Below are 13,366 nucleotides of genomic sequence, written 5' to 3'. Positions count from 1 at the left end.
GAATAGATTGCTAATCTTATTTGTCGAATACTTGTTTAATCCACGGTATAATACTCGGTATATCACATATTTGGAGAACTGAAAGAATATGCAATTCTGAGTAGGTCTTCTATACGCATATACGTTTTAAGACTTACTTTAGGTGCGAGACAGATATGCGAATTTACACATGGGGAGCCGTTGGCGGCCGTGATGTGTGAGGAGATGAGGCAGGAAAGGAAGCAAGGCACATGATGCCGCTCTGCAAAACTTTCATTTTTTTTTTTTTTTTGCATGTTATGACATTACCTTCAAAATGGAAAACTGCTCTATTAATAGGTTTAATGTAATTAACTAATTAGGAGTACTTCAGGGCATGTAGGCCTACATATAGCAAAATTCGCAAGAAAAATACACTACCGTGGCAACGTTTACTGGCCATCACCCGCCTGCGCCATCAGTCATCACTCATCAGTCAACTGTCATCACTACTGTTAAGAAGCTGAATTGCTAGCCAGATTTTTCTCGATAATTCCCGATGTTTATCGTAGTTCAGGTACGAGTCAGAGTTACCAGGTAGCATGTTGTTTGTGAGCGTAGTTATTTTGTAAGTTGTACATTAATTTTTTTGCCTTTTTTCTCAATAATGTTTTATTATGTGATTGTTAAATTCTATAATTTAATTTAAGTTTGTATGCTAAATAATTTAGAGTGTTATGCAGTGTTCTCAAACTCTGGCATGTTTTGGATATCTTCGAGTTGGTGACTGTTGCTTCTCCTAGAATTCAGTACGCACTTGAATATAGGAAGCTTATATATGGATGGGGAAGCGACCAGAGCAGGTTCAGTCAGTTTCAGTTCAGTTTGAGTGTAGTTCAGTGTCGGTGCAGTGTAGTTTGTATGTTTTCAGTACTTGTGAAAATAGTGAAATGTTATTGGCAAATAGTGAAGTGTTATTGCAGTTTGTGTATCTTCGGTGTTTGTGAAAATAGTGAAATGTTATTGGCAAACAGTGAAGTGTTATTGGAGTTTACCTTCAGAGCTTTTGAAAACAGTGAAGTTTAATTATATGGAAAATACAGACTGTGAACTTAAGAAGCCAATGTTTCCTTATGGTCTGGCTAATCTTGTGTGCTGTTCACTGAAAGGCTGCCCATAGGAAGAACAACTCACTAGGCAACGTCCTTCCTGTAATGAAGTACTGTTGTTGGAGCCTGTGGCAGTGTGGGACAGGGACGTAACACTGGTGTCAGGAGTATGGATTAAGTGCTAAAGTGAGTCAAATCTTCGACATGGAGCTAGGGGGTGTGCAGACAATGTCCCGAGCTGGGAAGGAGGAGGAAATGTCCCTGGCAACAACCATGAAGCTATTACAGGAACAGAACGAAGGACAGAAAGAACTCAAAGAACAATTACAGGCCCAAAATGTACATTACAGGCACAGAATGAGGGACAGAAAGAACTCAAGAACAATAATTACAGGCACAGAATGAAGAACAGAAAGAATGATATGAACAGCCTCAGGAGGAATTACAGGAGCAACAGAGGCAATTACAACTGAGGATGCAAGGACATCTGGATGCTTTCATGGGGAAAATGAAAGAAGAGCAGCGGCAGTTGAGGGAGGAAGTATATGCTGAGCTACAGCAGCAGGAATGTGAGGGAAGCAATAACGTGATGGAGGTCAGACAGCATCTAGACGACCAGGTGAACCACATAGACGACCAACTGAAGATCAGTGAGGGAATAGTGACAGAGTGCAGATAGCATGTTGGCAAGCAGCTGAAGATTGGTGAGGGAATAGTGATGGAGTGCAGACAACATGTAAATAACCAGTTGAAGCATGTAGTCGACCATGTGAAGATTATTATTGAGAAAATCGAGGCTGTAGAGAAATATTGGGCTGCTGAGCCTCAGGTTAGTGTATAGAAGCATATGAAAAGAATGGACAGTGGATGGTGAATCGTGATGGATCCCAGGAATCTAAAGGCAGCATTACAGGGTTGAATAATCAGAATGTAGGACTCTTCAGTTCTGGACTTTATTATGATGCCCCAGTTTTTATACCTCAAACCAGTGAAGTGCATGGCTGTAATGGGGGTACAATTAAAAAGAAACCTCAGGAGTTTGATGGTAGAGTATCTTGGGAAGCTTACCGTGCACCGTTAGGGTGATAGACAGAGGGCAATGCAGCTTGTTACTATCCTTAAGGGTGCTACAGTTGAAATTCTGGGGCAGATGTCACTGATGGAGAGGAACAGTAATCAGTCTCAAGTAGAAGTGCCGGAGCACATATATGGGACCATGTACCAGACTGAGGATTACAAAGCAAGATTCCAGAGCTGTGTACAGGCTTGAGGCGATTTCCTACAGCAGCTTGCTCATGACCTGGAGAGTATGGTATACAAGGTATACCAAGGAGCAGCGCCTAACTTGTTGGCTATTCTTCTGAGGGCTCAGTTCATCGATGCTCTTGATAGTGTAGAGTTGAAAGTGCAAATGAAGCAGGCACAACCCAGAAACATGCAAGAAGCACTAGCCAGGGCTCTAGAATTTGAGTCCTACGTCAGGTCCAGTACATCCACTTTTCAGACTGGTCATAGTGCAGGATTCAAGGCAAGAAAGGCGCAAGTACATGAAGTGGAAAATTTTTGAGGAAGATGCTGGTACTGTGAAAAGCCAGGACATAGGAAAGAAGACTGTTATAAGTGGAAGAGGCAACAGGAGAAGATCAGAGGGAGTTGCTGGTATTGAGAGAAGCCAGGACATTGGAAAGTGGACAGCAACAAGTGGAGGAGAGAACAGGAGAAGATCAGAGGAGGTTGCTGGTTCTGCAGGAAGCCAGGACGCAAGAAGGTGGATTGTTACAAATGGAAGAAGGAGCAAGAAAGGAACAGTGCAAGGAAACCCACGATTGCAACTAATGGCTGTTGGACATGTGGCGAGATGGGAAACTTCAGCTATGAGTGTCCAAATGAGAAGGATGAGAATAAGATGAAAGCTGGTGACAAGAGGGAACAACCAGCCACTTTTTCCCAAGAAGCCCCACCACTGAGGAGATGCAGAACTTTGATGAATAGTGTGTGAGAACATGGAAGAACAGAGGGCAAGCTGTGTAGTAGGGATGGGAATCTTAGCAAGAAAATGCTGCCATACTGTAGTGACAGGTCCAGCATCAGATGAAGAAGACCGGAAGAGGATGCAGATTTACAACCAGAGCTAGAGTGGCTGCACTGGAGTACAGTGCAGCCATCATGGGAAGAGGTTTCTAGATTCAGCCCTGTGACCCAGAGCTCCTGGAGTCAGTGGGACCTTCTTCATTTGAACAAACGACTACTGGAACGTCAGTGGGAGCCAACCGATGGCCTCAGCAAGTATATATTGGCAACTGGTGGTCGTGAAGATGAGGTCTGAGATCTTGGATGAGTCCCATAACCAGATTATTAGTAGGCACCTGGGAGTGAAGAAAACTCTAAGTCAACTGTAACAGAGGTTCTACTGGACTGGCATACAGCATGATGTCGAAGAGTGGTGTCAGGCCTGTGATGTATGCTGTGCTAAGAAGGGACCCAAGAAACATGGTTGCGCCCCTCTTTAGCTGTGCCAGGTGGGTGCACCGATGGAAAGAGTTGCAGTAGACATTGCTGGACCTTTGCCACTCTCAGAAAGAGGAAACTGGTATATATGTGTCACCAAGGACTGCTTCACAAAGTGGCCATAAGCCTATGCTATCCTCAGTCAAGAGGTTGTGACTGTTGTTGAGGTGTTGGTTGACCAGTTTTTCTGTCGCTTTGGGGATGCTACAAGAGCTACATTCATACCAGGGTAAAAACTTTGAGGCTGCTGTGATCCATGAATGCTGCAAGTTGCTGGGGATCAAGAAGACCAGGACGACCCCACTAAGGCCACAGTCAGATGGGATGGTGGAGAAATTCAACTGGACCCTGGGACAAGAACTGGCCAAGTACTGCATAGTGGGACAAATAGAATGGGACCAGAAATTAGCTGCATTGTTGATGGCATATTGGTCTGCATTCCATGAGTCTACTGGCTACATACCTGCAAAGCTTATATTGGTCCATGAGTTACGCTTACCCATTGACTTGTTAATGGGAATACCACCTGGTGAAGAACAGCCTACAGACATCTCCAGCTATGTGAAGCATCTTCAGAAAGGCTGGCTGAGGTACATCATCAAGTGCGAGGAGCCCTTAAGTTTTCAGGAGAGGTGACGAGGTGCAAGTATGAGGCCACAGCAAGTGAGATGAGGTTAATGGATGGTGACAAAGTTTGGTTGTATAATCCTCAGCGGAAGAAGGGGCAGTTATTGAAGCTGCAGAGCCCATGGGATGGGCCTTACACTGTGCTGGACTGCCTATCAGACGTAATGTATCTGATTTGGTGAGGCAGGAAGTCTCGCCCAAAGGTGGTACACGTGGACCGTCTGTGGCAGTACCATGGGCCAGGACAGTACAGCTGGAATGGCACCATGGAATCGTGCTCACCTGCAGCCGAGGATGTTGAGAAGGACCAAGGAGCTGAAGTGCAAGAGGATGGTGACAGTTTCCCAAGAGAAGTGGATCAAGAAGAGGACCAAGACATTCCAGGAGGAGTGGACTGTGTGAAAGACCAGGGACATCGTTGGAAGCAGCATTGGAGAAGACCTGATGAATTGAAGGATTATTTTATGTATAGTTAGATGTTTCAATAGGATTAAGGTTTATGTTTGTTTATACTGTGTAGTTTTGTCAGGACGACAATGAACTAGGGAGGGGATAGTGTGAGGAAGCTGGATTGTTAGCTAGATTGTTCTTGAGATTTCCTGATGTTTATCGTAGTTCTGGTATGAGTCAGAGTTGCCAGTTAGCCCGTTGTTTGTGAGCATCGTTATTTTGTAAGTTGTACATTAGTTTTTATGCCTTTTTCTCAGTAATATTTTATTTATGTGATTGTTAAATTTTGTAATTTAATTTATTTGTATGCTAAATAATTTAGAGTGCTATGCAGTGTAACAAAACTCTGGCAAGTTTTGGATATCTCCGAGTAGGCAGCTGTTGATTCTCCTAGAATGGTGAACACTCTAGAATATAGGATAGAATATACGAAGCTTGTAAATGGATGGGGAAGAGACTAGTGCAGGTTCAGTTAGTTTCAGTTTAGTTTGAGTGTAGTTCAGTGTCAGTGCAGTGCAGTTTGTATATTTTCAGTACTAGTGAAAATAATAAAATGTTACTGGCAAACAGTGAAGTGTTATTGCAGTTTGTATATCTCCAGTGCTTTCGAAAATTGTAAAGTGTTATTGGCAAACAGTGATGCGTTATTGCAGTTTGTATCTTCGGTGCTTGTGAAAACAGTGAAATGAAGTTGGCAACCGTTAAGTGTAATTATCTGGAAAATCAAAACAGTGGATTTCAGTAGCCAGTGTTTATTTAAGATGATCAAGCTGATCTTGTGTAGGCCTACTGTACACGAAAAGGCTGCCTCTATAAAGAACAACTCATTGGGCAACATCTTTCCTGTACTAAACTACTGCTGTTTGAGCCTGTGGGAGTGTGGGACGGGGATGTAACACTAGAGTTCGTGTTACGCCAGTCCATACAACTTGCTCATCACGGTACTTCACGCTGCACTGCGACACAAACTGAAAACACGTATATCGTGGGTTTCCCTGGATCACTGAAGGATGAAACGGAAGCAGCCGCAGCAATCAAGTATATTGGACTTTATGAGTTCAAGTTCTAAAAGGTCAGATTATGTTTAGCAAATGTATTACATTGTAGAGGATATTATTACTGGCTTGTATCATTGGTGTCAATTCCCAGAGGTCTAGGCATTGTAACAACCCAGCCAACATTTCCATATGGGCCACATATGGGTGTTATATAGGCCAGGCTGTATGCACATATGGGTTATATATGGTTTGCCCATATATCACCCATATGGTGAAACATGGGAAAATATGGGTCCCATATGGGCTGCCCAGATGCACAAAGATACCATTTATATTTACTATTAGACAAACAACAAGGTGTCATTTATATCATCTTATTTCCAGTTCTGCGGTGATGCAATGGTCATGTCTTGTCTGGGATGTGCAGTTTAGCACTATGTTGAGCAGCTTAATACATCACAAACGCATGTTCAGAAGTTTGTTGGAACCTCTCCTATAACTACTGTACAAACGAGCCTGCAAACACTTTGGCAAATCATTAGCATATGATTCAGCATTGCCGCACGATTGAAGCTTGTATCCATCATAAAGGTTATAGCACAGAGTGATGATCATCAATGTTTTCCACTAGTGTATATGTGAACCGACTAGGTATTATTTTCACTTTAGCATTTTAACAAGTGATAAAGTCATGTCATGAGCTCTACTTAAGTGTAAGCTCACAGAAACTAAAAGCCAATGATTGCTTAAGATTTCCCTTGTGACATATTTTTGGCTTTAACTACCTGTGCCCTGTGTGGCAGCCATCACTGAACCTGAGTAAACTAATCACTGAACTAAGTGAAGTATTTAACAGACGAAGGATTTTCATGGACATATAAACTTTTTTTTTTTTTTTTTTTTTTTTTTTTTAACAGTAAGTGCAATGAAGGCCCTGATAAGAAAACAGAGGCTTGAGTGTTGCAGCTGCACGAGGCTTACATGAGGGAGTGTTGGTGCCAACTTTAACATAAGGATGTGAGACTATGGTGTGGCATGAAAATGAAAAGTCAAGAGTAAGAGCAGTGGAGACGGGACTCCTGAGGAATGTATGTGGAGTACAGAGAGTGGAGAGGATACGAAATAATGTGATTCGTGAAAGGTGTGGGATGAGGAAGTCGGTGGACAACAGAATCGAAAGAGAGTGTACTGAGATGGTATGGTCATGTGGAGAGAATGGATAACAACAGAGTAGTGAAAAAGGTATATCTGAGTGAATTTGAAGGAGGGAGGAGGCGAGGTAGGCCAAGGAGAAGGTGGAGAGATATGGTGGATGAGTGTTTGAGGAAGAGAGGTTTGGAAGTCGGTGAGGCTAGGGAACTGACAAGAGATCGAGCTGGCTGGATGAATGTTGTGAGGAGAAGTGCATGATCAGGGATTTTGGCACCCCTTTTTAACGTAGCAGCCTCCGGATTGACTCAATCGGATACGTTTATGTGAAACTACAGAACGTGGTGAATGTTTTTGGTGTATCCGATAGAGCCAGGATTCCGGGGGCTTGAATGATAAGTGAATGGAAGCGTGGCCCATTGGACTGGGCACGTTTGGAGTGTCTGGACATTGCTACTCCTCACCCTGCCCTTGGGTGGGAAAGGAGGTCCGGATGATGATGATGATGATGATGATGAATAAACAGTAAGTAGGGAAATGCCAGTACCAGGAGTTAGATTTAACTGTTTAACAGCACCTTTTCTGCGATTAATATCTTGTATTTGTCGGTAGGTCGTCCAGCAATAAGCAGCAGGCGGCCGTTTCGGGAGAATCAGTTCATCCAGGAGTACCGAGTGTTCGTACACATGATAAACCAGCTGAGTGTTCGGTGAATGACCTCAGCCAATCTTCCGACCCACGTGTAAATCTAGAAGACGACTCATGTAGTCAAATCCGTGATTGTCCGGATCACTTTCATAGCAGTAGGCAACAATGTTATGACATTGTACGGACTGTTCAATATAAGCATCTTGATGACGAGAGCAAGTCTGCTCTCTTAACAAAACCTGGTCGCCTCCCAATGATTATGTGTTTCCTACCTTATCACACGCAGGGAGAAACCATAAGTTCCAGCCGTCCTAGCTTGAAAAGTATCCCCGGCTCGCGTACAGCGACCAGGTGGCTGGCTCCTTTTGCGGGGTCATGTCCTTTTATTGTTACCCTGTAGAAATGTATGTTACTTTACTCTACTACTGTCTCAACAGCAATGCATTCGCAGATATGGCTCGTCGTCGTACTTCGACTGGCGTCGGATGGCTCCTTGTTTAACCTGTTCGGAAGTGTGTGATTGTTTGAAGTTGTGGTTTTTGAGTATTTTGAGGTAATGGATGATCATCAGCAAAGATGGGTGATTTAGCCATACATCAACGTGCATGGTGAAGTGCAGTGTGTGTTTACATTTCTCATGCTTAGTCATTGGGCCCCCCCCCCAATTATATTTCTGGCTGCACCTCTGAATTAAACCCTATCCGTAGAGGAAGGTAATCCATAGTGAAAGGTAATTAGTAATATAAAGAGAACGAAAGTGAGGCATGCAGTTTGCTAATTATCGGTTCACATTAATTGGAATGATCGGTTCATATTAACTGGTACTGTATTATTGTTGCTGCTAGAAAATTGTATTTAGCTTCAGTGGAAATACGACTATCCCTGAGAGGAAGACGCCAAACATATGCAGACATACACACTAACAGACAGACGCTCTCTAAGTCATTAATTTCTCAAGTAAACCGCCGCTTTATTCCTGCAACTTTATTCCTGAGACTTTATTCCTGCAATTTTATTCCTGGGACTTTATTCCTGCTACTTTATTCCTGCAACTTTATTCCTGCTACTTTATTCCTGCGACTTTACTCCACCTACTTTATTCCTGCTACTTTATTCCTTCTACTTTATTCCTGCTACATTATTCCTGGAACTTTACTCCTACTTTATTCCTTCTGCTTTATTCCTTCTGCTTTATTCCTGCAACTTTATTCCTGCTACTTTATTCCTGCGACTTTACTCCGACTTTATTTCTGCTACTTTATTGCTCCTACTTTACTCCTACTTTATTCCTGCTGCTTTATTCCTGCGACTTTATTCCTGCAACTTTATTCTTGCAACTTTATTCCTGCAACTTAATTCCTTTTACTTCATTCCTGCAACTTTATTCCTACAACTTTATTTCTTTTACTTCATTCCTGCAACTTTATTCCTGCAACTGGCTGACAGTTTGCGTAAGGGTAAAACAAGCCTCACCCGTAACATATATTCATTGGCTACTTACTGAATTACGTTATTTACATCCACACCCTCGGAGATAGATCGGATGTTCTTTTAAGTGGAGCGTGTGTGTGTGTGTGTGTGTGTGTGTGTGTGTGTGTGTGTGTGTGTGTGTGTGTGTGTGTGTGTGTGTTAACATGTGAGTCAAGCTAGTAATGACCCCTCTAACTTCCTCAATTATCTGTATCATATTACATGCTGATCGCTAATTACCTCATGATATATTTACCTCTAACGAAGCGCTACATACGGACTATCCTGTATATATAACATTGCTCGTTAATTACCTTTAAGCAAATTGCATACTGACCGCTGATTACCGCAAGATATATTACCTGTAATTGCCATTCCATTTTAATTGATGAAGGTGGGTTAATTAAAGGTGTGTCTCAGGTGTAATGACCGATGTTGGATCTTGTTAGCCCAGTTAAGAGACGACCCACTTAACATTCTCTCTCTCTCTCTCTCTCTCTCTCTTCCTCATTTTCTCGGCTTGCTTTCTGTTCACTGGACCAGAAAGGACTCTTTCTGAAAGGTCAAAGGTCTCACACACACACACACACACACACACACACACACACACACACACACACACACACACACACACACACACACACACACACGTATGGTGAAATATGGAAGGATGAGCATGAATCAGTCCTGTTAAAACACACACACACACACACACACACACACACACACACACACACACACACGTATGGTGAAATATGGAAGGATGAGCATGAATCAGTCCTGTTAAAACACACACACACACACACACACACACACACACACACACACACACACACACACACACACACACACACACACGCACGCACGCGCGCGCGCGGAACTTAAAATACAGCATCAGATCTATCTCCGAGGGTGTGGATGTAAATAACGTAATTCAGTAAGTAGCCAATGAATATATGTTACGGGTGAGGCTTGTTTTACCCTTACGCAAACTGTCAGCCAGTTGCAGGAATAAAGTTGCAGGAATGAAGTAAAAGAAATAAAGTTGTAGGAATAAAGTTGCAGGAATGAAGTAAAAGGAATTAAGTTGCAGGAATAAAGTTGCAAGAATAAAGTTGCAGGAATAAAGTCGCAGGAATAAAGCAGCAGGAATAAAGTAGGAGTAAAGTAGGAGCAATAAAGTAGCAGAAATAAAGTCGGAGTAAAGTCGCAGGAATAAAGTAGCAGGAATAAAGTTGCAGGAATAAAGCAGAAGGAATAAAGCAGAAGGAATAAAGTAGGAGTAAAGTTCCAGGAATAATGTAGCAGGAATAAAGTAGAAGGAATAAAGTAGCAGGAATAAAGTAGGTGGAGTAAAGTCGCAGGAATAAAGTAGCAGGAATAAAGTTGCAGGAATAAAGTAGCAGGAATAAAGTCCCAGGAATAAAATTGCAGGAATAAAGTCTCAGGAATAAAGTTGCAGGAATAAAGCGGCGGTTTACTTGAGAAATTAATGACTTAGAGAGCGTCTGTCTGTTAGTGTGTGTGTCTGCATATGTTTGGCGTCTTCCTCTCAGGGATAGTCGTATTTCCACTGAAGCTAAATACAATTTTCTAGCAGCAACAATAATACAGTACCAGTTAATATGAACTGATCATTCCAATTAATGTGAACCGATAATTAGCAAACTGCATGCCTCACTTTCGTTCTCTTTATTCTGCCTGATAAACTTTCACAGCTTCCTCTACAAACAGGATTTAATCTCACTTAAGCTGAATAAAATAGTCTGCCTTTAGCAGAAGCAGAATAGCATTCGATGTGATCTGATAATTGCAACTCAGTCTTTCCTTCTGTCCGTTGTCCCATGTACCTTTCACGTCCTCTACGTCTACAAGGCTCTGTTATCATGTCATCTGAACCATGTCATCTGGTGGAACCAAGAATAAAATAAGTCAACGTGAATCGATCATCCAGAGTCCGTCTTTGTCTGTCTGCCTGTCTGTCTTACGTAGGAGGCATATTCTTTCCGAAGATGGATGTAATCACTTGTCTTTAGCAAGAATCTCAAATGGCGTGAGTCTGTCTGTGTGTTTTGTTTTCCTTGCTGGAGTGGTTTATAATCACCTTGGTTTACTAAATGTGTCTGGTGACAGTTTTGATGAATCTCTCTAAGGCGTAGCTATGTCTGTCTTTCCATCAGTTTTTCTGTCGCTTGTCCATCTCGCTGAAGATGACTTCTATCCAACAGCATGATTCTCTACCACACAGAATTACCGGAAAGCTTGAATGTTATGGGAAATACTAAAGTAATGTGTATTTGAAACCAGTATAACGTTCATCCCTTTTTGCATCACGTTTTTTGTTGCGTTACTGTGCAATCAGAATTTCTTCAAATGTTTTTACGTAATATGGACTCCACAACATGTCATGAACATCGTGAGTTGCTTCTAACGGTGAAGCGAAGGAATGAGGAATGTCTCGATCAAAGGTCGTGGTGGTACTTGGGGGAGGAGGAGGGGGAGGAAGGGGGAGGGGAGGAGATTTGAAGCTTTGTCCAAGCACCAGACCATTCTTGCTTTCCTGTCCCCAGTATCGACAAGGCCTGGAATCTTTGGATCGTGGCTGTACCTTGTGATTAATTTCTTGATGAATATCCTCTTCATCTTTACTAGGGTACTGCTACTTGACAGGTAGTGAACTGGTCATCCACCATCATGCCAAGAAATAAGAAGAGATACCACCAGGAAGAACACATCCGATATGGATTTTCCTACATTGTGAAGGATGGCACAGAATTCCACCAATGCACTATATGCCACGTAGTGCTAGGAAATGATTCCATGAAACCATTTCAGCTAAAGTGGTATCTTCAAAGCTTCACCCAGGGTTAGCTGAAAAGCATCACTCATTTCTAAAGCAGAAATCTGATGGTTTGAAGAGACTGAGGCTGGATAACGGTGGATTCATCCAGCAGACCTCAAAGGCTACCACACATGCATCATATGCTGTTGCCCTGCATATAGCCAAGACTAAGAAGGCCCATACAATTGGAGAGACCCTGATAAAAGTATGTATCCTTGATAGTGCAAAACTTGTCCTCAGTGATGATGCAGTTAACAAACTTAAGCAAATCCCGCTTAACACCATCAACTCATGGGTAGATGATATGGATAACAACATGAAAGATCAAGTGATTGACAAGGTAATGTTATCAAAGAACTTTGCCATTCAGTATGATGAGACCACTGACATAACAAATCTTTCCCAGCTTCTCGTTTTTCCCTGATATGTTGATGATCAAGACATCAAAGACGACTTCCTTTTCTGTCGTCCATTGACCACGACGACAAAAGGAAAGGATGTGATGGAACTTATTTCAGCTTTCTTTAATAAAGAACTTCAACGGAAGGATTTAATCAGGGTGTGTATACAGCTGGAGCCCCAGCAATGTTGAGGGTCTCGACCTGGATTCTTGGCACTTAAACTTAAGAATCTTGCAGTGATTGGGATACACTGCATGATTCAGAGAGAAGCACAAGCTTCCAAGACATTACCAGCAGCCCTTAGTGCCCACTTAAAGACCATCATCAACACAGTCAACTTCATCAGAGGGTCAGCCCCGAATACGGAGCTTTTCCATGACCTGTGTGAAAACATGGATGCTGAAAATCAAGCCCTGTGGTTCCTGGCACATGTTCGATGGCTGTCAAAGGGCAACATGTTCTATTAGTTTTATGATTAAGTAGCGAAGACTTTCTTGGCCAGTCATAATAAACATGCGCTACTCACCAAGACGAACATGCCAAAATTTCAGGCTCATTTGGCATACTTAACATATATGTTCGAAGCTCTAAATGAGCTCAGCCAAAAACTGCAGAGTGGTCAGAGTTTGCATTCATTGAAAAACCTCAATTCTGAAGTAGACTAATTACAGACAGTCATGCAGCTCGGTTTCACCGACCTTATGAAGTCATCAGAGAGGTATTCATCAACCACGTGCTCAAGGCAGGGATTACACAGTACGTTAACTGTTTCATTGACGAGTTCCAGTAATACTTCCCAGATGTAAATACCAATCAAATTACCATGGTTGTGAGAAGGGACCCATTCAAACGTCGTGCTACAGAGCTCCTGGAAGAGTTTTGGAACTCATACACAATTCTTCAGCAAAAGACGAAGTCAGCTTCATAAGTCTGGGTTCTGGGTGAAAATGTATCCCATTTATCCTGGACTTGGTTAACAATTCTCTTCGTGTGCTGCTCCCATTTACTCCTACATATCTGTGCGAATCAAGCTTTTCTTCCCTTCTGACAATAAAATCTAAGACTGGAAACAAACACTAGGTTGAGTGTGATCTAAGATGTGCTTTGTCAGCAACAGCCCCACAAGTAGCAGAGCTACAGTACTGTAGTAGCAAGAAAACAGATGCATAAATCACAGTGAGGTGTCCCTGCCACTGTAGAAATGGT

General features: G+C 42.4%; 1 protein-coding gene across 1 annotated transcript; it reads left to right on the top strand.

Moving 5' to 3' along the window:
* Positions 1-3,557: 3,557 nt before the first annotated feature.
* LOC145403317 (protein FAM200C-like) lies at positions 3,558-12,627 on the top strand. The gene is made up of 4 exons (XM_080275113.1): positions 3,558-3,586; positions 7,412-7,563; positions 11,753-12,099; positions 12,424-12,627. The coding sequence occupies exons 1-4, from the start codon at positions 3,558-3,560 to the stop codon at positions 12,625-12,627; spliced, it is 732 nt and encodes a 243-aa protein (XP_080131239.1).
* The last annotated feature ends 739 nt before the right edge of the window (positions 12,628-13,366 follow it).

This window comes from Coenobita brevimanus, chromosome 60 (assembly GCF_032717465.1).
Source record: "Coenobita brevimanus isolate Jiangsu-jjx chromosome 60, ASM3271746v2, whole genome shotgun sequence".
Lineage (NCBI taxonomy): Eukaryota > Metazoa > Arthropoda > Malacostraca > Decapoda > Coenobitidae > Coenobita > Coenobita brevimanus.
Note: the sequence above shows the minus strand (reverse complement) of the source record. Positions and strands in the feature narration are given on the sequence as shown.

Coding starts and splice junctions, on each gene's coding strand:
- LOC145403317 (XM_080275113.1), top strand. CDS start 3,558: ATGGTTGCGCCCCTCTTTAGCTGTGCCAG. Junction 3,587..7,411: donor CCCCTCTTTAGCTGTGCCAG/GTGGGTGCACCG, acceptor ATTTGTCGGTAG/GTCGTCCAGCAATAAGCAGC. Junction 7,564..11,752: donor AAATCTAGAAGACGACTCAT/GTAGTCAAATCC, acceptor AAACCATTTCAG/CTAAAGTGGTATCTTCAAAG.